This window comes from Botrytis sinoallii (assembly GCF_014898435.1).
Source record: "Botrytis sinoallii strain Bc 23 chromosome Unknown BSIN_008, whole genome shotgun sequence".
In the NCBI taxonomy this organism is placed as follows: domain Eukaryota; kingdom Fungi; phylum Ascomycota; class Leotiomycetes; order Helotiales; family Sclerotiniaceae; genus Botrytis; species Botrytis sinoallii.
In genome coordinates, this window is record NW_024066035.1 from 718,589 (window position 1) to 741,849 (window position 23,261).

The following is a 23,261-nucleotide window of genomic DNA, read 5'->3' on the forward strand; positions in this document are numbered from 1 at the left end:
ATTTAGAATATCATTGATTTACTTAATTGATATCTAAAACATTTTATATTTCTAGTAGGTGTAAGTTGAATAGGTTTTTAAGGAAATCGTAGTTATATCCTTATTCTTTAACTTTTCGAGACAAATAGATAGATATACAGATCAAGCTTTTAAAGAAATATCTAATAAAGCTTTTATATAAAACAAATAGAACAAAATATTATAAAATTTATAGCAAAACGAACTATCGAATTGAAATAAATTTATTACAAAATCGATACAAAAATTATATTTTTTAAATCAAGCTATTTTTAGTATAATAGGATAATAAACTAACTCGGTTATATATAAAACAATCTTCTTTTCGATATAATTATTGATTCTAAATCCTATTCGGATATAAAAAGTAATTCAATTATCGGGCAAGGTGTTTCTATCGAATTCTATAATTTCAAATATTATAGATAATTGATGTACTGGTATTTTCTGAGAAGACATCTAGTTTCGATTTGTAAAGGCAATTCCTTTGTATTCGCTATCAACTATAGTATATATTGGGAAAATGTCTTTTTCTAAGAGTAGGGTGATAAATAGAATCATTAGATTTATATAATTGTTTAATTCATTTTTTAAAGGAAAACCATAAATAGCAATAGCAGATAAGCGGAGGGTATGCAGAGAATTATCCTAATCGTGATTTAAATCAGATATATCCCATTTCCCGAATTGATTAAACTAATCGGCAAGTGAGGAGGAAAGTGAGGTGGGAAACAGATAGGGATTTGGCCCCTTGAAGGATTATTTGATACAAAGCTAATTCTCATAAAACTAATTGTAATAATAATAACTCGAAATTGAATAGAACGAATATCGGGGTACAAACAGTCTCGTATCAGATAACTAATAGAACCACAGCGATAGCATTTGTTGCATTCCCATTGCAAACCCAAATTCCTAATAGTATATTCCTTTTTTCCTAAGCTTAGATTTATTAGATCTTTAAAAATAAACTTCGAACTAATGAATTATAGAAACAAAATAATAATTATTCTTTGAAGTAAAGTTTCAGAAACGATAAAACAAATATAATAAACTTATTATTGGTATTAATAGAATTGGTTATTGAGTTGTTATAAGTAATTAATATATTAACAAAATTCATAGGTTGAAGTGGGGTTATGTAATAATATATCTTATAGTTCGCAAGAGATTTCTTGAAATAAAAATGGGATTAAAATATTATCAGGTATCTCTCCTTCTAAAACAAGTCTCTAGAATTCCATAAAAAAAGTACTAAAATCAAGATGTCTTTGCTTCAATACATATAATTTATTCTGTATATTTTATATTCGATCAGAATTTCTAAAGATATTTTCGAAATATTCGAGAAATATAGTATAATTAATGAATTAAGGAATTCTATAAGAGATTTTAGATAATATAAATTTATATATTTTTCTAATAAGTCTTTTAATAATATAAATCAAGTGAGCAAAAGTTATTAAGAATCTATTATTATTCATATTCAATTTTTATATATTTATTAAACAAATCTACATAGATTGAAGCAGATATTATCAAATTTTTTTGAATTAGGGATATATTTATTCAATCAAATAATTGAAATAGATACAATGAGTTTAAAAATAAAATTAATAAAAGTTTTAGAGGATATAGTTTTCAAATGAATAGATATAATAGATATGGATTCGGTAAGGTGATTGAATAGATGGATATTTTGAATAACAATCTGCTCATATAGAGTGATTTGAATATGTTTGTAGACTAAAGATTTGGAAATTTCGTATTCGAATAATCTGTTGGTTTTCTTTAGTTTAGTATAATATGCAAATGCTGATTAAAAGTATTGATATTAAATCTGGGGGTCCTTTGATATAGAAATACTAAATTCTGAAAAGTCTCTAAACTGGCTAAATGGGTGTAAAGTAGTTATTATGAAAGTAATATTTTAATAAATAGAAGCTATATAGTATTACAAGGCAGGCGGGCGGAATAAGGTTCTAATAACTTTGTTTTAATTTAATAAAATTATATTAATTCGGGTAATAGATTCAGATTGAGAATTAAGATATAGCTCAAAGAGCTACAATACAGGATCTTCTGAGTTGAAGATATACGGAATTTTCACAGCGAGCTAGCCCGATCGGGCCCTAGCTCGCTTGCGCTCCGGTGCGAGCGCTCCTTTCGATCCTCTCCGATAGGACCAGCATATCACGTGAGCTCACACCGTGACATCTTACAGAATAAAATAACTTTCAAATAAATATTATATAAGAGATCGGAAAGCGCATACGGAGGCACTTAGAGAATCGAAGACAAAGGTGCAAGTGCGCTAATCATTATTTAGAAGGCTATTAAGGGTATTGAGACCCTATCCCTAGAAAAGGGGGATCATGTAAATTAGAAGATCATCCCGCAGTTAGCCTAATCGTAATGCCCCCTGGGAGGCCCGCCTATACGGCCCGGTTGAAAATTACTAATAATAATAATAATTAAAGAATTACATTTTCTTCACTATCAAACATTTAGCTCTTTCAAAATTATATTCTTTGATTTCTTATATTATAAATTATTCGATTCTTTTATTAATTCTCAAAACAAAATTTTATTTACAATCAAAAATGAAAAACATATAATTAAATTTACTTCTAAGAAACTATCATTCACTAATTACCTTATTTAAATTGTTTAGAATAATTTATTTCGACTTACTATCACACTAATCAACAATCTCACTTTTAAAGCTCATTTTCAAACTCACTTTCAAATCTCACTTTTCAATCTCACTTTCAACCTCACTTTTAAAGCCTACTTTCAACTAGCTTAATCCTTCTAATAAAAACCCTTCCACCTTCGTTTCTTGTTGTAAACTTTCTTCCCCTCTACACAAACAAACACCAATTCAGAAATCCAACTGATTGTGGTTGTATGTACAATTCATACATCTTTTATTAGCTCAAGATCTCAAGATCGAATAAGAAGCCCTAGAACAATTGAGCTCTTCTTCCTTTCATTCAAGACTCGAAACTGAAAAAAGCATCTCTCAAAACCTCTTCCTTTAGCCTCATATCAAGCTTCAAGACGGAAAGAGGCGCAACAGGCCATCCAAAGAGTTCTCCCTCCCTGTTTTGCCTCTGTATCGAGGTTCCACAATTCAAAACTTTCTTCCAGTCTTCAAACACGTTGAAGATAGTAAGTGATTCTTGTGTTTCTTGGGATATTACAGACACTCTATTGCTAGCGCTACGCTTTCTTGAGTGTATATGAATCCAGAGCATTCAGTCCTCTTCTCACATGTCCTTTGTTCATTGAATACTAACTTATAAAGACCCGATACAATGGATGCCTCACTATTATTCGGACAATACCAAAGCTTTTGGACGGTCTTCCTTTTACGAACGGCGGTCGACAAGCTGGCCAGAAAGAACTACAACATCGCACGAGCCAGACCAGGGGAGAGTAAGCAAAGCCTCATCTTTCGACTCGGAGCTCTGCAACGAGAACTTACGCAAGAACAACTTGCTTCTATCATTGCAGAATTCCTGGCCTGCCAGTATGGACCTGCAGATATGCAATGTGCCCCACAGCAAGAATGCAATCCGCAGGGCCAGCAGCAACAACAACCCCCACCGCCGAATGCGGAAATCGGTGCGAGGAATGATGATTCTAGAGACCGTATCTTAAGGCTGGAATTGATGGCTGGAGATTTTCAAGCACTCTACAATGAGTCTCAGAATCGCGTCACAGCGCTAGAAGCAAATGCTACCCGCCAAAACGCTCGTCTCGCTAGGCGAATGGTCCAACGTAGAGTTCCGTCCAATATGGAAAGAGCTCGCTTAAGAAGAGCAGATCGAAGAATTAGACGACAGAGCCAACGGTTGTTGGAAGCGGTGCAAGATGTCCACGGCTTGGCTGATGGATGGAGGTGGATTTGATCACCTGATCACACGGTAATTTGAGAGATGATGGGAGCGCGGGGAGAATGAGTTACAACGGGGTGGAATAGAAGCATTGCGTGGAAATGGTGGAGCATTGGCGGGTTTATCAATTGCGAGATGCGAAGGTCAAGAAAGTATCGATGCCGGAAGGAGAGTATCTATCATACAATGGGTGAATCGACCGTGCGATGATTCCATGGGGTTTACATCAATGAGTTAACTCATATATTAGTTCAGCGTGCAATCGCAATCAAAAGTGCTTTTTTATCGATAATTGAAAGTCCATTGCGTGTATAAAAGGGATGTCCGTGTATGCACCCACTTAGCAGACTCCACTGTAAATTCCGCGCTTCTGATCTGGCCAATGATACTGTTTATATCTACTACTGCCGCTTTAATATCGCTTAGATTTAGCTCCGATTCTCTTAAAACAACGGTGGTAGATAAAAACCTCCGAGGTTTTTATCTACACTTGCCGCTATAACATCTCTGTACCGAAGTTCATTCATATCAACAACATCAACACTCCCAACATCTCGAAATAGGATTATTTCGAAATCAATACTGATTCTAATTAAGAGCTCTAGTTTAGCATATTTTGAAAGTATATATTGAGCTAGGAAGTAACTCGACATTCCTATCTCATTTGTTTTAGTGAAGTCAATACACAGAACTAGTTAACTGCTATCTGTACCTACATAGATGAATGGCCATTGATTAATCGAAGCATCCGTGAGTTTTCACCAACACTTTCAATAATGAATAAATCAAATGAATCATTGTATCTTCATAAAAAGTCCCCTTATAGATCTATATATAGCTTTATGTTTCATCAAAGCACTTAGAACAAATAATTGCTTCTATCAAGAAACCGCATGATTCAAAATGTAACTCCTCTAAGCTTGATATTATTTCTATTGCACGAGTAGAAATAAACTTAAGACTCATGCTGGGTTCAAATATCCATGTATACTCTTGCAATTCTATCTTTGGGTGAATCTAATAGATCTATGGCCACCCCAAGAAGGTTTCGTTTGACTCTGACATTTTCATCTAATATAGAGATTGACAAACCACTTGCTAGTTTCGGTCGTCACAAGAAATCTGAGATGCGACGCAGCTGCATAACTGGCACCCTCTTCTGGGTGATTATGCCATCCATAGTTTTGCGATGGGAGTTTTGGAATCCGTATAGTGATCGAAATGGCAAAGTCACGGTGTAGCTCCAGTATTCTCCAGTTCTTACAGTCTTTCCGATCCTGGTAGATTTCACATCGAACTTCAGAACCATTTCCGACCACTTGTGTTACTGGAGTCACAATGATATTATCAATGACTAGAGACTTCACTGTCTCAATCAACTGCTTTTAATTCAAAAACTCAAAAATTCATTTAGTTCTTTCCGGCTGCTTGAATCCTAGAGAATAGCCAATTCCAAGAGAAAAACAAGTTGTGTGCATGTGAAAAATTACACTATTTAACCAGCCAAACACGAGAGGAAGCATCCGAGGAGAACGAAGCAACAAGAAACACCCACATCTCATCCACTTGAATCACTTGGAAATCTCTCGATCTCCCGATATCCCTTGATAAGTACTAACCCTAATATGAAATGGACACCTAAACAGAAGACTTTGCAACGAGCCAAAAGATGCAACTTCGAATTCTGAGAGTGCAAAAACACATTCGTAATATGGAGATGTCTAGACATGACAATAAAATAACTTTGCAGTATTTGACCAGATTAGTGATAGGCAATATGCTGAAAAGTACTTCCTTCATAAAAGCAGGCAATAGGTTTGAGAGAAGTAGGGACGGAGGAGGTTTGATCATTTCTCATCGAATAGAGATCAGGAGAGAGTAGAGATTTCTGCCATGAAATATAAGTTGACGATGAGATCTGATACTGAAATTCAGCGGTTAAATTGAATGGGAGAACTCGATTGGATTTTATCCAGGATTTCATCGCTGCATGAGTTCCGTAGTTGAGTTGCAACTAATGGAGTGAGCCACAAATGTGCAAACATAAACCAAAGGATACAAGAAGGTTCTCCTTTTCAATCCAAGGTAGGTAAACAGATGTGTGGAGTTGAGATGTACTTAGTTGAATAGGAGATACAATTTCATGGACTTACCATGTTTCAAGGTAGGTAAATGTATAGAACAAGCAAACTATGCAAAATTCAACGCATCGACTTTCAATGCTATCCAGAAGGATCGTATACAATAGTAAAATAACAAAATATAAATGACAATGCATCTTTCATTCCTTGTCTGAAGATATCAAAACAAACACGGTTCCACTAGCCAAGTCTTCTCCCCTCGGTAGATCCGCACGCATTCTATCCTGCTACCAGAAGCAAAAAATAATCTATCCAAGCCGATTCTCGTTTCTTCCGGTCGAAAGGTACCCAAGAATATCACTCCACATCAGATCTATCGACTCGACATCTAAACCCCCCATTACAAAGCGCAGCAAACCCGACCTCTCATTCCCTTTCCCCTTCCCCTTCCACACACGGATCCAACCATCTACAACTTCGCCTTCACACCTCCTTGCGCCTTCTTCAAAATCGGTTCCATCTTCGTCGCCTTCATCACATCTCCCTTAACTTTCAACTTTCCCCCCATAAAAAGTCTCTGAGCATTCGCCTTTCCCGCTACCAACTTTCCGAAATCCTCATCACTCAGACTCAAAGTTACTGTTGGTTTTTCTCCAAGCCCTGTTCCGACCTTCCCTTCCTTTTTCAAATCGATGTGCCAATCGGCTGTTTCGCCCGCTTTGTTCTTGAGAGTGAAGGCGAAGACGGCGTTGCCTTGTTTGATGGCGTCGGCGCGGTCGGTGGGGGATGATTCGAGGGAAGAGGCGATAACGTCGAAGGCTGCAGAGGAAGGGAATGCATCTGCGGGTTGATGGGTTAGTAAAAGGATGGTGTGGAATGGGAAGGTCCGGAAATGGAGGAGCTGACCGTTCTTGAGAGACATGATTGTGATTGCTGTATTGATAGGCTTGCTTTAGTTTTGACTTGTTTCAACTATACGATGTAATATGTATCATTCGATAAATTTCAACAGATTTGCAGATTCGCTGAGTGGTAAACGATATAATTATATTCGACAGATTCAGGTACGGGAGTAAGGTACTTAAATGAAGTCCGCAAGCAGTAACGGTTGTTCACGAGTCGCAGGGTCGCATCCACACTAGCATGTGATAATGACCGAGGTCCGGTGAATGACACTAGTCTTGTTTCGGCAAAATCCGGGGAAGCTCATGACATGCGCAATATTCACGAGGAAATTTATGATTTGAGATTCCGGTTGGGACTGTGGAGAAATGAATTGGACTACGATATTTAGGAAAGTAGAAACGTTTAGTGTCATAGACTTTTCGTGGGTAATATATGTAGGGCCAAGGTGCATGTATCATTCATGTTAGAGAATTGAGCCATTAGACATTTCAAGGAACATATTAAATTTTAGCGAGCTTGGTTTGAATTTTAGTTTTGATGTTTTTATCTAATTTCTAGGTACCAATCTATCAAAGTTGAAATAAGCATATAGTGCAAGTAGATCCGAACCAAGTGCGTCAAGTGATACAAGTACGCCAGATAGCAACGAACGAAAGTGTCAACCATCCAACGCCTTAACAACCACCAATTCTTGCCCAGACCACGCCAGCCCTTTCACAGGATCAAATTGTAAATCTCGCACCTCCCAGTATTGAACGCCGATCTCACACTCATATGGGTATTCTCAAGACACGACACAGCATAACCTCTCCCATAACCCATAATAAGATTCACAAGACGCCAAGGGCATTTAAAAAAGACGAATGTTTAAGAATAATGCATGAGCTGAAGCATGTAATCATCACAATGTGGCAATGACTCATGTAGGTACTGCGTGTTTCCGTTCATTCCAAGATCACTAGTGGATAGTTCGTCACCGGAACTATGACTCTCCCCACTAAAACTCAATACACTCTGTGCAGCTCCGGGATTTGCCAAGGGATCGTGAATATTTGTAGATGTCATATCGTCCCAAAAGGTAGTTGAAGACCAATCCTCATAACTCGCATTTGAAGGAGCACTTTGAGTTGTTTCTGTAAGACTAGGCGGTGGCCCACCATAGATAGCACTGTGTATGTTGCTTTCACCACTTTCTAAGGAAGCGAGTATAGCCCATTCGTTTGGTTGATTATCAATCTTGCTGTACATAAGGTGACAGCTATGAGAACTTGGTCCTGGAGGAGCAGTGCGCGAAATTGTTGGCGAAGATTGTTGCGAAGTAATTGGCGTATTGCTCAAGGATAAATAGTCCAGATTCGGTGGTTTTGGATTTGTGTTATATCGAGGCTTTGATAGTTGGGAGAGGGAGCTGCGATTTTCGCGCTTGGTGATCGGAGAATCGGTCCTTGTTCCGTCATAGGATGATCGAGCCGATGTCTGGTCTTGTGAAGTGTGATTGAATAAATTTGGTAACGTAGCTCGTCGAATCTTCTCTTGTTGTGCTAATATGTCATTTTCGCTCATGCTAGCACTAATATGCGTATATGGATGTTGTTGTTGGTTATTTTTTATTGGAACGACGGAGGAGGATGGTGTTGGCTTTGAAATTTTTGGGGCAGACATGGTCGAAGAAGTGCGTAATAGTGCCGACTTAGTTCCACAGTCTAGACTCTGGCTGTCCAAATTAATCAGAGATGACGCAAGTCTCTTGAAGTCGGTTGCACCAGGAGCATTGGCCTTTTCTAGGAATCTGATAACGGTTTTGACGAGTCGTTGACTTTCTTGCATCAACTTACCTTCCTGTTTAATATCGAGACCTTGATACAGGAGGCTTAGGCCACACAACGTAAGCATTGCGTTTTTATTTATGCAGAATGAGAAAGTCATATTTCTTTCTTCAAGGAGCTGTGTGATTTGTATGAGATGTTTGCTGGAATCAGCCAAGGCAATGACGGATGGTGAAGTTTTAGATCCGAGGGAGGAACCAATAGCAGGGCGGTGAATCAATGATCGAATATAGTAAAATGCAAGAGACTATGATTCGGTTAGAGTGAAACTAAAATCCACACGCCATTATTTGACTTACCAATAAAGCTGATCGACTACCTGTAACGTCTGTTGATGGTTTATCTTGAACGAATGTAAGCTTCAAATGAGTTGGTAAATTATCAGACCATTCGTTCAATTCGGCCACCAGAGCAAATAGCGTTTGCAACGATAAGTCGTGAGTTGCAGCTGAGGGATAAATTTGCTCCAAGACTTTAGACAGGATGCGTGAGCATCGGAACAGAGCAAGAGCACTAGAGATTCTGGTAGGTTCCCCTGGAAGCATGGGTTGATATCCTTTCTCATTCATATGTTCATCATCTATATCCGAGGGGTACTCCGCGTAGATATCATCTTCCCTTAATAACTTAGGGAGGCCAAGGAGGGAAGCAGAAAAACTATCGAAGATTAGCTTTGCGATACAACCTCTATGACATTTCTTACCAATCAACAGTATACAAAGTCCAAAACACCCTTTTTCTCGTCTCAGCAGCCAATAAATCAAAAGGGAATCGCTTCTGACTTTGATGTAAACCAAGCCTGTGAGAAAGACCAACAGCTATTCCTTTGTAATGCTGTAGGCTATTGTAGTCCCCCTTTTGAATGCAATAAATAAGCGCTAAAATCAAACACTGCAGTGTCGATATGTTGTTCTCCATCAAAATAATGTTGAGAGCTGTGCGCCATTGGTTCTCACATAATGATATTTGTTCCTTATCGGGGCAATCGGTGGAGAGTCCAGCGATACTAAAGACAAGGTGTAACTGAGCCAATTTATGTTGATCTTTCACTTGATGCGGATTCGATGAGTATTCATCGTATAGAGTCAAGAAACTCTGTTTGTGTATGACGGGAAATAATGGTGCCCATTCTTGAAAAAAGACATTTAGACATTTGTCTGAAAATAAGCGTGGGGGTGCGAAACTTGAGGCAGGTGTAATCGTTGATAACGAGGTGGATTCATTTTGGGGGTTCAAAAATGTTTCTGTATCAAACCCTACGGAAGACTTGCCGCTGTCTTGGATTTTACGCTTGCAGATATCTAGAAAGATATTAGCGAGGTAAACGTTAAATGATGTTATTTTTTTATGATTTCCTACCGACAAAAGTTCTCCCACTTGATGCTCCCATGAAATACAAGTTGGAATGATCGCCTTCCAATAGATGGGGTGGAGCTTGGACCTTAAACATGTCTTCCTTCGGAGGTGATGACTCTTTTCGACTTTCGACAGGAGGCGAAGTTGACGTTGAAGACAGTGAAGGACGTCGATTGTCGTGCATCTTCGAGAGCATATCTATCTTCTCATCCTTTCCATCAAGCAACTCTCTCATCTCCCTCATCTCCCCCTCTAATGTACGAACTCTCTCCTCTAAAGACTCAGTACTACAAGACAGCATGTTAGCAATTGTGGACGGAAGATTGTTCATAGAGAATGAGGAACCAATACTATGCTAGACAATCGAATACCGATGTGTAACGACTGTAGGTATAAAAGACCGTTAAACTCACTATCCTCTAGGAAATGCTCGTCGACTCAATTTATCGCTTGTTTTGCATTCGAACCCAACACCAGAACATTGTGAGCAGCATGGTCGAATGCCATCGCATCGTATCTTTTTGCTTCGACATCTATCGCAGGCTTGGGCAATCCGACTTTGTGAACTCGACGAGCCCACCTTGATGATCTTCATGGGTAAGATTCCGGGCATTTCGAAGATAATTTTCCGTCCTCTTTCAATGTTGTGTCGTTCAACAAGAAGTGGTAAATGTTATTTGCGTCTTGAAGAATAGGTTTCGGTACGTTTCGGCGAAGCCGATATGCTCAACGTTGGTATGTTCAGCTTATCTTTTTTTGCGATCGTGGGTCAATTATTCTATGTAACATTGAGCGGCTTCGTGATAAACCTTGCCATTCATTGAGAGGACTGATTTGCCAATCGCGAATGGAGTGGAGATAGTGGAGATGTGATACCTGTATGTGATGTTCTAGGTATGTTCTATGTCGTTAGATGAAGAAATATTCGCTCGGATAAGAGGGTGAAGGGGTTGCATATAAACGTGTTTGAAGGCAACTAAACTGAAAGGGCCGGATCCTTATAACAAATGGGCATGGTGAAGCGATCTGGGGCAAGGTACTTTGGTACATTGTCGGTGTTTATTCACCCATCCAATAACAAACTACTTTATTGACGGCGGTATGATTGTGATTGGGTGGTAAAATGATTGACTGCATAACCGGCCGGTGGCTTATCCACAAAACCAGAAACCCTCAGACTAGAGAGAAAGTTTTTTGCGGGGATGATCTGGATGGAGGCACGCACAGAGGCACGGTACCTACAGGGTGTACAGGTAACACGATGGGTCACCTTGGCTATCACTAAAGCGGCCAAACGAGCATGATGATTCCCTCAGATCTGGGTAGGTGACCTATTTTGGATGGGTTGGTTTTGCATGGCTTGCGGTTTTTGTACAATCTTGAAGATTTGCGAGAGGCATCGATATAGATACCAATCTCTACATACATTTATCAACTTTCTTCTTGGCGATCGTTGCACTACAACAACTTGAGTACTTAGCAGTCACTATCGAAACTTGGTTATACCGGTACGTCAACCAGAGCACATACCGGTTGAAGGTAAAGAAAAGTATTTGAATTCAGACTTTTCATGGTGTACTAAAGTATTGCCATCGATCAAAACTACCTACGTGAGGTTAGTAAGTTACCCCAGAAAAGGTTATTCGATTAGTGTTATAGCTCTGATGTTATATCTCCTCGTAACTTTCCTTGCGGGGTTTATAGAAAGATCTTATTAATGCGAGGGTTCCGAAGACCATACAGACCTTCGCTAGCAAGATTATGTAAGATTTACTACATAACGTCGACATCAACACCCGAATTTCGGACCTCATCACCCTATCTATATATTGAATATCAAGAGGCGGTTGATTACAGCTTGATATAAAATAACAATAATATAGAATTATTAGCATCCTCCCCCATATTCTCTAATTAGGCTAATTGCGTCATATCTCAAACTCCGAAAATGTTAAATACCTGTCAAATGAACAGCGTCATGTGAACCTGTTGTTGACCCTTCATTTGTATTTGAACTTGGCTAGTAAGAAAAGACCAGCAATGCCCAAACCCTTGGGAACATCATTAATGGTACTAGCTTTTAGTTGTTGAACAATTGGCAGATTGGCAGGCTAGCAAGGAGGTACAGAGGAAATAGTCGCACACGCACGCTTATCTTATACGCTTTACAGATGCCGTCTTGATCCAACAACTATAGATGTCCGCATGTATCTCTTGGTCGAGCATTAAACAAATACTCTCGTAATGATTGCCGACGCCTTGACTCGTGCTAATGTTAGTTTTGTTCGGCGATAAACGGAATTGATTGCGCCTCAAATCCCACTAATCTCACTAGTATTCAAATCATAGGTCAACTAGTGCTCCCCGAAATCGAGGTTCTGGATTTCTTCTCTGATAATTGGTACAAAAATGCGGTGTATTTACCGCATTTTACTGCTAGTATACACATTTGATACGAATGCTTGACCCCTCCGGACATTATCCAGAATCCGAACTATAATTGTATATTCATCCTTCGCGCATAAACGTATGTCGCTCCGAAAGGCTAGTGATAACTAATTGTATTTCTATCCAATAAAAGATGTCTCTATCTTATATCGTTTGGCGAATTCACGGGCCCTTCCAGGATATCTCTCTAAGCATACGGGAGAACTGTAGTTGAGACAATGTGTAACTTTCTCAACTAAAGTCGTCCTCTTCGTTACTTTCTGCGCTGGGATCATCATTTTTCGCATCAACTTGCACTGATGTCAGAAGTTTAGAAATACTTGAGACTTTCGAAAGATTCGATATCTATGAGCACTATTAGCATATCTAGAAGAAAAAATTCACAAACACAACAGACCTCTTCATTGATAGCCCCATAAGCCACCCCTAACACGTCAGTCTCTATCTGTCTCAACTCCAATGCATTAGCTTGAGTATTGGGGTCGACCATCTCCCCATCCAATAATATTTCCACTATTTCTTCGCTTGCTTGAAGACGCTCTAGTTGCAATTCAATCCTATCTCGCATCAAATTCAACGCTCGAAACTTGAGAATATCCTCGCGTTCGTGACCACTGATTAATCTCTCAAATTGATCGGTAGATTCTGTGACGTCTACATCTTGCCAGAAAACTTTCAATGATTGAGAGCCATCGACTTTTTGCACGGTTTTGAACTCCAAGCCGTCTTCTTCGTTCAAACACGCAAAGTAAACAAATGGACAATCCCATGAAGTTTCTCCGTTCGAATGGCCGAAGATACGAACGGATGGACGTTTTCCAAATGCAGCAACCTTCGCTACACGCAAAGGGTCAGTTGCTATTGGCTCCACCTCCAAAATCAATGATGTCAAGGGGGCTTCTGCATCGATGAAACCATAATTGAAGAGATTCTCGGCATCACTCTTAACTCCATAACTAATGGTTATTTCACTTCCTTCATCCAAGAGTATATCTGGTACAAGGACAAGTAAGGCATTGCCATTCGACGTGTGTTCCCAATGTGCATTGGGTGTGAACGAGTGATTAACCATGTCAAGAACAGGCACCATCACTTCTTCACCATTTTCTATTTCTAGACTTCTTGATCTGTACCAAGCATCGACTAGTATCCAGTCTGACAGTAGTAACGGTTGTAATGGACCATCTTCTTTCCACCAACACGAGTGACACCACGGTATTTGTATGGTCTTCTCACGCAGATTTTCGAAATCTCGTGATAACGCGACCATTTTGTTAGCAAGAGAATTCTAAGAAAACAATTAGCAAGTCCCACAGTGGCAATCGTTGTTCACGTTTATCATACTTCTAGAGACGTTCCACTCAAAAGAGTTTTCTCTTCTTCAGTCCACATTGTTGGAACTGGAATCTTCTCTGGTAAGAATCGTATATACTCTGACCACGGATTGTTCACCCCGATGTTGAGGGCAATTTCTGGCTGCACATTCGTATTATTTCTTGCGATAGTCATCTGTAGCAATAAGAATAACTTCGCATCTTCTCTAATCGACTTTCCCCCAACTTCTTCTCTCAACTGTTTGAAATGAAAATCTACCCTCTCCATCTCTAACAGAAAATCTCCACCTAGGATAAGGTCACTGGGGATGTCGAGTAATGTGGGCAGATCATGCGCATCCACTGAGCTCAACGTTTTCGTAGTGATAATACCATTTGGGAGGCTGGTATTTTCTCCTTGTAGACATATCTTAGATGAGGAAACAACAGTATCGAGGAAATCTACATTGTTCAACTTGCACCAGGCAGGTAAGGAAGAAAGAGGAAGAGGAGCAAAAAGCATTTTCGCCAGATGTGTATTTAACGTAGTGGTGAAGTTAACTGATATCAATTTCCTTGAATGTCTTTCATTCGATTTCTGAAACAATGAAGGACAATGGTTTAGTGCTTGTTTGTTTGTTATAGTATTGCATTTTCCATCATTAAGGTGTTCCTGCCGCCAAAATATTAATTGTTCTGCCAGAAGGCGGTGAAATGATATGTTCCTATTCCTCCACTCCAGACAGGGACGATTGATCGACTCTCCGCCGTTCATCATCTTCGACGAGCCCTCGCAGGTAGAAGGTATTCAACGCCGTCTATATCGATCAGCTACCATTAAATTCTCCTACTGATACATCTCATTATGCATCCAATCATCCCATCCTCCTCATCCAAGCTCATCCAGCATCTCTACTCCCAAAACACGATAATCTAGTATACCTGATATCAAACAACCTCAAGCTCAAATCCTTTCAATCAACCACGTCACTCTACAACGCTCTTCTCATAATGAATCGTCCAAAGAATGAAACGACAATCACTTCCCCCCGACTAGTCTACCCCCCGTCGGCTCCCTTCACAGCAATACCCATGCACCTTTTCCCTCCCCCTTTACCAGTTCACTACCTAATCAATCTCATCCAAAATCATCTCATCCATCCCCAACTCCAAGCCTCTCAATAAGTGGCCTTCCACGACGAGCCCAGCTCTACCCCTCATCAACAAGCCCGCCACTCCCTTGGCGTACTTCACCAATTCACAATTTTGGGCTCCACAACCATCATCACCTAACCGAACTCTTCGTCCAAGAAAAGCCACCCGCCCAGCCCTCAACGGGATCATCATGACGGAGAATCTCCTTCTTGCTAGGCCTTTCCTTCCCCGTTCCGCTTCCCATGCAGGACTCGGATTGAAATGCAGTGTCGCGTAGAAGATGACGAGATGTTGAGGTAGATGGTGTCAATCAAGTAGAAAAAGAAATCATGCGTATCTTCACAACTCTACTATATTGATTATCCCCCAGTGTTGCAATCAGGACTTTTTCCCCTACAGAATGAAGACCCAGATGTGAGGAATTCGTAGCCCTTTCCGAACGTCTTGCCATCGCACCTCAAATAAGGTTCCCTTCCCTCCTCACCCCAAGCCCAGGTCCAAGCCCAAGCCAAGCAATGCCATTCACAAGTCTAAGTTCACAATACCAGGCAGAAGCTTAACACACATGAATTTCCGCTTTACCCGACTCTTGAATAACTTATCCCGCGATACTATATGCAATGTAACAGCACTGAATATGCCAAGAAAAATGGCAGGGACAAGGTATGATAAGCGCAACAGGGCTAGTTACAATGAGAAATGGGTGATGCGTGAAATTTAGATACTATGATACAGAAACGACATTCAGATGGACGCGTGAGTAGTTTAAGATAATGATCAATAGTGTATGAACTAGACCAGTGCAAAGAGCAAAAATTCCCTAGGTCTGAGTGCTTCACTAACCATTGCAAGGTGTAACGGTCTACTCAGCATTGATGGTAGATATGGACCCCTCAAACCGTATCCAGCAACCAAATACCCAAATCAAATTCTCGTGCCAGATCAAGCCAGATTTCCTATTCAGAGCATCTAAATTGTATTTTCTTCCATTTCTTTTCCATGCGCCCATGTAATTGCGGAAAATATCCTAAACCTCTCCATCCATCATCATCATATCCCAAGCGCCGCCCCTTGTATTATATAATACACCTTCCTATTACCCCTACCTCTTCCCCTCACCCTCACCCTCACCCTCTACTCCAACTCAATTCTCTTTCCCCTCAACCCCGCGAACCCTCCAACGAACTTACCAACTACATACCCCCCAAATGCTCCCGTAACAACAGTAACAGGCCATTTCTGCCATTCCCTATCCCAATCCAAAGGAATAGGTACTGCACCCAACCAAGCACCAAGCGCACATCCTAATGCCGCACCGAAAACTTCATCAATTGGCGCATACAATGATGCTACTTCGAGCCATCGAACTGAATCCACACCATGGATATAGAAGAGGGGGAAGAGTGCTAGAAGCGAGATGTGAGCGGAAGAAAGAAGTGTATGTTCGATGTGGGTGGTGAAGGGAGCGCCAAAGAGGATTTGAAGGGCTGTGACGGCAGGGACGGTTGTGCCGGTTAGAATGAGGGCAAATATGGTTGTCTATTAGGCAAAAATATCAGTAATTGTATAATAATATCGCTTGCAGGCAATATCCAAAAGGAAAGACGTACAAATATTTTATGATTATACTCTCCGCCCTCCAATCCCTTCCGCTTCTCGCCCGGCTTCAATTTCTTCGCCATGTTTGATCCAGCAGCTGGTAAACATACAACTGCATAGGCTACCTGCAAAAATGCGACAGGCAACAACGAGTGTAATAAGGTGTGTACCGGGTCTGCGACCAAAGCATTGAATCGGAAATAATATGCAGATAAAAGGATAGCTGGCTGGATGTGCGTGACGATCCGAGCCATATCGGAAGAGAGGAACTCTATAGGAAATGATTTGGATCTGGAGGTATCTCCAGATACTGGGCTGATTCCGGACATGGTGACGGGATCGATCAATGGCATTTCTGGTGTTGTCAATTTCGAGATGTAATTTATTTTGGGGATTACGAGCTTCGTGTTTTAGAGCTCCGTCACTAGCGTCGGCATTTTTCGGTGGGGTGCCGAAGAAGTTTGATATTGGAATTAAAATGCATCATAAAGTACTACGTAGGTAGCTTGAAGATATTGTAATTTGAGAATATTCATGATTTATTCGGGCCATTTTGTAAGGCTTTGGAGCCAATGCTGCAATACTCAAGCAACCTTTTGCTTTTTGCCACAGCTCGTAACATTCGTAATAGCAGTAATCTACCCAGCTCCTTCCCTTCTCATGACATTGCAGAACCTTCGAAGTAATCTTTCAGTCCTTCTTCCTACTCTCAAGATCCAGTCCATGTATAGCAACTTCTTAGTAGCAAAAATCTTCAGATCTGCCTTCTTCTTATGATATCGAGAAAACATCCAAGCAACATTCCAACCGATCATCCATCACTCAAGATGAAGATTCAGGTCTAGCTACCAAATTTCTCAACGAAAGATCATACACAATATCCTCAATCTTCTTCACATTGTACTTGATACCATCACTTCTTCTCCTCAGAACATCATTCTTCAAATTAAGAATCTGGAATCCTGCATGTAAATCCTTGACGAATTGACTGATTTGTAGAGGTCTCTGGTAATCTCCGAGAGTAACGGAATTGATAGCCAGTCGTGAAAGCTCTTCGATCAAGGAAATGAGGGAGAGGAGGTATTCTTCGATACTGATGTGGAATGCGTCTCGGTCTTTGAGGTTGACGGGGACTATTATCTCGTTAGCTGTGCTTTTCGCAGAGAATCTGTGTGCAAAGTACCTTGGAGAATCTCTCCTACTTCCTCAATAGTGAGAAGTCTTCCTGATTGAGCAGGCTTTCCATCTTTGTTCAAACCCCCCAGCCATCCGCAGAGAAGAATGGCAAAGATCACATTCTGCACATCTCTTGTCCAAATGCCATTATATCTATTCTTATTAGTGAGGCATTTCATCGTAGAATCCACAGCGCATACTTGTAATATGGATGGTTTGAAGCAATGCCCGCAAGCTTTTGAATACTTTCAGCTTCTTCCTTTATAGCATTCTCTGCAGAGACAAGAACAGGCTGCACTATGAAATGTTAGATGGCGGTCTCTAAGACAGCTAGCCTTAGGAGACTTACAGTGAGAAGCTGGTGTGGAATGAGCTCGAGATAAAACCGACTGAGCATTTCTGCATTGCCTCTCCAGTGTTTGTAGAATAGCTTTCAGTTGATCTCTTACTTCCGCATCTTCATCAATCTTAGTTTGTAGATCTTCAAAGATCTTTGGGTCAACCATTCCATTGAGATCCGACATTTTACTTGAAGGTAATTGGAGGGGTAATGTGGTGGGGGTGTTTACTTTGTAGATTTGCTCAAAGGTTGAGCTTTGAAGAATAAATTTCACGTCACACAAGCAAAATATTTTACCATCAATACGAATAGTACATCTCAATTTCACAACGCGTCATGGCATCAATATCGCGCATGCGGTTTTGAATGCAACGCATGGAGATGGAAAGGTTCAAAGTGGGATTTATCGTGATTCGTGATGATATTAGATTTCACATGCAACTACAGCTACAAGATACAACTCATGCCAGTTTGGAGAACAGCATCTACACCCACACCAGTGATGAGCAGCGCGTACCTACCTATTAATCGTTTCATTGCCGCGACACTCAATAGAAAGCATCCTATCCAAAGACTTCCAAGCCACTTCCCAACACAACAAAAAACAAAATCACCAAAGACTCTTCTTCACAATCCGGGCAAGCCCAAATCTGTAATGAAAAGTTGTTCGCTTCACCTGGAGGCAGTGTAATACCAGGGAAACTGTGGGAATGATCATGCGCAAGCACAGCGGACCAATCCCGAGGGACAAAAATAAGTATAATCAATGTGACCGTCTATGACGATCTTTCAGAGATTAAACTGAAAAGAACAGATACTACACTTGATCTAAGCCTGTAGAGAGAAAGTCTTGTTAGCAAAAGACTCAAGAAGATGAAGAAGAAAGTAAAAAGTAGGGAATAACTTACCAATAGGCAAAGAGAGCTAAGGAGAAAAGAAATTAGGAATTCGGGAGCGAGAAGATGTTTATATAGATGTTGGATAGTGGCCTGTGCACACTAAGGAAGGGGCCAGTTGGTGCAAACATGTTTGACGAAGAAACAAATATGACAAACAGCTTTGACCGCCCATTCTGCCGTATATGTATGATGCACGTACTGACTACTTCGTAGGCAACAAAATAGAATTCTTTCTGTCAACAACCTCTGGTCAACCTCAGGTCAATTTCTCCATTAGAAATGATCCACTGCGGATTTTTGTGTAGTGAGGAAGTTGCAACTTGCACTGTACGGAGTACCTAATGTGCATACCTAGATACTTATTACTAGGTAGGTACCAAATGGACATTGTGCTCAAGTAAATCATCTTCAACTGAACTGCTCAGAAGAATTGTACAACTTCATTCATTCTACTCAATTTACTCCTTACGAACCTACTAGTAGTCCAGCTACAAAGTCTAAAACCACAATGAAGCTGAAGCTCGCAGTACATATTTGGCTGTAGAAAATTTCGAATGCGCATCCCCAGTTAGATAATAAATGAGGTTCGCGTGATTAGAGCAATGGAGTCTGGAGTCTGCATCTACAACAACCATGGCATGCAGACTTGTACACTTCTCAAATAAGTTACTTATGGATTTCGATTTGAATGCCATGTGTATGAAGTTGATCTGCCGTAAAGTTGCAGCCGCTGCCCAGGCTGATATCATCAGCGTAAAGCATAGGTAATATTTATTGGATTTGCAGACACCATAATAAGAAACCAATCTCTGCCCCAATTGCTCATCGCTATAAGCATACAGATACCCAAGTGTGGTAATGAAAGTTGGCATCAAAGGTTGCTGGTCACGTTGTTGCCCCCTACGTTCAACAACTATCGTATCTCAATGTCAGAATGCATTTGGTGTTTCGTTCGATCTGAACATTGGAATTGGACGCAAACATTGAAAGTTGTTGATTGCCGGAATACAGTCTAGACCCTGCTTACACAATCGCTGCAGTTGTTCTTGCATCTCCCTCTATATCATTAAAAATAGACGTTGTTGGAATTGATTTACAATCTCTGTCTTTTCGTTTCATATCATCGTATAACCAGCCATAGCACATACTCATATACAACACAACAAATTTCGAAGGAAACTTTTTCTTCGAAATACAACCCGTTTGCAATCGATTTAGATCATAGTTATTAACCCAAATTGATTGCAATTGCCCCCTAGTGATTCTAACCAGTAATGTTGTACTATTATCGTCAGCATTCCGAACACGAAATATACACGAAAATTCGTGTAAAATTTCTTACTCCAAATTACTAGAATAAGAATAAAATCCTTAATATAAGTTCTCTTAACAATCCATCAATACTTAGGGATATGGCTATAATGAAGGCTTTTTCTGAAGTCTCTATTATATTAATTACTTATTCTATTATTGTTCTAGATATTCTAATACCTTTAAGCTCTTTTCTGCCTTCTGAAAATCCTCAATTCGAAATCTCTTAGCCCTATTCTATCAACTAATCAGCTAGTCAGTATTGGAAAAAGATTTGAAGAGTTCAATCTATTTAGTGATCCTTTTATTATTCAAGATATAATTAATACTATCTATATATTCAATTAGAATAAAAACGGGGCTCTATAATACTCTTTAGCAATCAGAACAAACAATCTAGAATCCAAAACAATCTAAATATATCTAAAGAAGTTATTTGAAAGTTAGAACTTTATAATGCTAGCTTCTTCTCTTTTTCAATTATGCGAAGAACAATCCAAGCTCTTAAATCTCCTAAAGATCTTTAAAGAATATACTGAAAAGAGGAAGCTTATTACAGCTTCGAATATCATTACCTTTCAAATCACCTATTTGGAAATTGCTATATGCAAAATCGAATTACAAGCAAAAGTATTAGCTAAACCTTTTTTGCCTATTACTATTATTACTACTATATTGAAATCAATATATACTGATATTTCAAAAAAAGGAGAATGGAATTTAGTTCTTAAAGGGAAAAACATTATATCTACTAATGTAGAAAAGAAATCTAACTTTATTCAAAAACGAATTATCTTAATCAAGCCAGATTTTCCAACCCTATCTCCTTTTCCTCTTTAATTATCCAAAACAAAATAAATGAAGTCTTTCAAAAGATCGGAATTAAAGGGCTAGTTATTATAGCAGTAATTATATTCTTCAATAATAATATTATTATTATAATAAATAATCCTTTTATATTACAATTCTTATTAGAGAAAAAAGCGATTTGAAGTAATATTATCAAATTCAAAAGAATCCAAAAGGATCAAGAATAGTATAAAGTTATTATTTACAAAATCCCAATTAAAGAATTCTCAGATATAAAAGGAATGGATCTTATACTCAACAAAATCAAAACCTTCAATCCAGACTTCAAGCCTATAGAAACCCCCTTTTGGCTTATATTTGTCTTCAGAAGAGTTTATCAATGAGAGGGTGCTATCGTTATTGTTTTTGCTACAAAATCAGAAGTAGAATTAGCTATTCAAAAGCGATTATATATTGCTAGAAATAGTATAAGAGTAGAACAATTCTACGAATCAAAACCAATTATACAATGTCAGAAATGTCAAGGATTTGGGCATCAGAATACTCATTGTAAAAGGAACCCTTTCTGTGGATTATATAAAGACAAGCATATTACATCAATATATTTATGTATAATATATAATATCAAAGGAAAGTTCTATCAATATTTAGAAATAAAATACTCGAATTGCTAAGGGAATTATACAGCAAATTCGAAAATATACGAAATCTATCAGGCTATTTAACAAAAATCGAATACTATTCATTAATAAGTCATACTAATATTCGAATCCTTCAAATAAATCTTAATCAGAATTTACAAGCTATAGAGAACATTCTACAGTTTGCAATAGAACTTAATATCGACCTTATCATAATTCAAGAACCTTGAATTATTAAAAACGAAATCGATTATTCAAATTCAAGATTTATTATATATTCCAATTTTATACAAATATTATTAAGACTTAATCCTAATTACTGGTTATATACATTACTATATATATCAAAAACTCTTTAAGCTATAATCAATCTAGCTTTCGATTCTCCAATAGATTCTGATATATAGATTTTCAATTATCAAAATGGAAACAAAACCTTTCAAATCATTAATATATATAACGAAGCTAATCAAATTAAAGAAAAAGGTTTTATAATCAAAAGGTGCTTGTATAATATTTCTATTATACAAGAAATCATCCTTTTAGACAACTTCAATGCCCATCACCTATAATGGAATCCTTTTTCAAAGAAAAGCGGAAACACTAATCAATTAGCTGAATAGTTTGAAGATCAGAATCTCATTCTTTTAAATAAGCTCGGAATCAGCACTTTTCTATCGAACTAATCTCCTTAATCCAAATGTTCTTGATCTAACACTAGCATCAAAAGGAATCTCTCCTCAAATTCACAATTGACAAACGCTTTCAGATACAGGATTTGATCATATAAGAATACTATTCGAATTAAAAGGAAAAGAAGATCTAAATACTTCTAATACTGAATCGATAACTAAATATAATATTAAGCTAGCGAATTGAGAAAAGTTCGAATCAATACTCAAATCGGAATCCTTATATTCCTCTATTCTGTCTAATTTAGAATTAATTATTCCAATCAAAAAGAATTCCTTAAACCTTTTGAAAGATAAAGATAATTACTATCTAACTCTAGATCAAGTAGTAAGCGAACTTATTAGAATTATTCAAAAAAGTAATAGAAAGATATATATCTAAAATTGTTTCAATTAAAAGAGTCAAACCATGATGGATATCTGAATTGAAAGATCTCCGAAAAAAGCTAAGAGAAATAAAGCAAAAAATTGAATTAGATCTAAAGAATTATAGTTTTAAGGAAGAATATCGAATTATTAAAAACAAGTACTTTTAAGCTATTAAAATAGCAAAAAGGATTATTAAAATAAATTTCTAGAAAAGAAGGATATAAAAACAATTTTCAAAGCAATAACTTATACTAAAGACTTTTAAGATTAAAGGATATCGGATATTACAATAAAAAGCTCTTTCAAAGGAAAATACTCTGCTTTTAGATCAACTCTGTTCCCACCCCCTTCTATTATCCCAAAACCATAATAGGAAGGGTATAAACAATTCAAGAAATGGAAATAGCCTAATCTTATTC

At 38.5% G+C, this 23,261-nt stretch overlaps 6 protein-coding genes across 6 annotated transcripts; 1 reads left to right on the forward strand and 5 right to left on the reverse strand.

Moving 5' to 3' along the window:
• Positions 1 to 3,338: 3,338 nt before the first annotated feature.
• Positions 3,339 to 3,935, forward strand: EAF02_005260 (uncharacterized protein; the record flags this gene model as incomplete). The annotated part of the gene is made up of 1 exon (XM_038901308.1): positions 3,339 to 3,935. One exon carries the CDS (start codon positions 3,339 to 3,341, stop codon positions 3,933 to 3,935), a length of 597 nt encoding a protein of 198 aa, XP_038758648.1.
• A 2,535-nt stretch (positions 3,936 to 6,470) lies between these two features.
• On the reverse strand, positions 6,471 to 6,923 carry EAF02_005261 (uncharacterized protein; the record flags this gene model as incomplete). The annotated part of the gene is made up of 2 exons (XM_038901309.1): positions 6,471 to 6,841; positions 6,908 to 6,923. 2 exons carry the CDS (start codon positions 6,921 to 6,923, stop codon positions 6,471 to 6,473), a joined length of 387 nt encoding a protein of 128 aa, XP_038758649.1.
• Positions 6,924 to 7,774: 851 nt separating this feature from the next.
• On the reverse strand, positions 7,775 to 10,702 carry EAF02_005262 (uncharacterized protein; the record flags this gene model as incomplete). The annotated part of the gene is made up of 5 exons (XM_038901310.1): positions 7,775 to 8,980; positions 9,033 to 9,390; positions 9,437 to 10,034; positions 10,093 to 10,376; positions 10,503 to 10,702. The coding sequence occupies 5 exons, from the start codon at positions 10,700 to 10,702 to the stop codon at positions 7,775 to 7,777; spliced, it is 2,646 nt and encodes an 881-aa protein (XP_038758650.1).
• Positions 10,703 to 12,768: 2,066 nt separating this feature from the next.
• Positions 12,769 to 14,373, reverse strand: EAF02_005263 (uncharacterized protein; the record flags this gene model as incomplete). Its single annotated transcript, XM_038901311.1, has 3 exons — positions 12,769 to 12,882; positions 12,935 to 13,825; positions 13,882 to 14,373. 3 exons carry the CDS (start codon positions 14,371 to 14,373, stop codon positions 12,769 to 12,771), a joined length of 1,497 nt encoding a protein of 498 aa, XP_038758651.1.
• A 1,742-nt stretch (positions 14,374 to 16,115) lies between these two features.
• Positions 16,116 to 16,957, reverse strand: EAF02_005264 (uncharacterized protein; the record flags this gene model as incomplete). Its single annotated transcript, XM_038901312.1, has 2 exons — positions 16,116 to 16,544; positions 16,616 to 16,957. The coding sequence occupies 2 exons, from the start codon at positions 16,955 to 16,957 to the stop codon at positions 16,140 to 16,142; spliced, it is 747 nt and encodes a 248-aa protein (XP_038758652.1). The 3' UTR covers positions 16,116 to 16,139.
• Positions 16,958 to 17,077: 120 nt separating this feature from the next.
• Positions 17,078 to 18,304, reverse strand: EAF02_005265 (uncharacterized protein; the record flags this gene model as incomplete). Its single annotated transcript, XM_038901313.1, has 4 exons — positions 17,078 to 17,737; positions 17,788 to 17,933; positions 17,981 to 18,077; positions 18,130 to 18,304. The coding sequence occupies 4 exons, from the start codon at positions 18,302 to 18,304 to the stop codon at positions 17,427 to 17,429; spliced, it is 729 nt and encodes a 242-aa protein (XP_038758653.1). The 3' UTR covers positions 17,078 to 17,426.
• Positions 18,305 to 23,261: the final 4,957 nt, after the last annotated feature.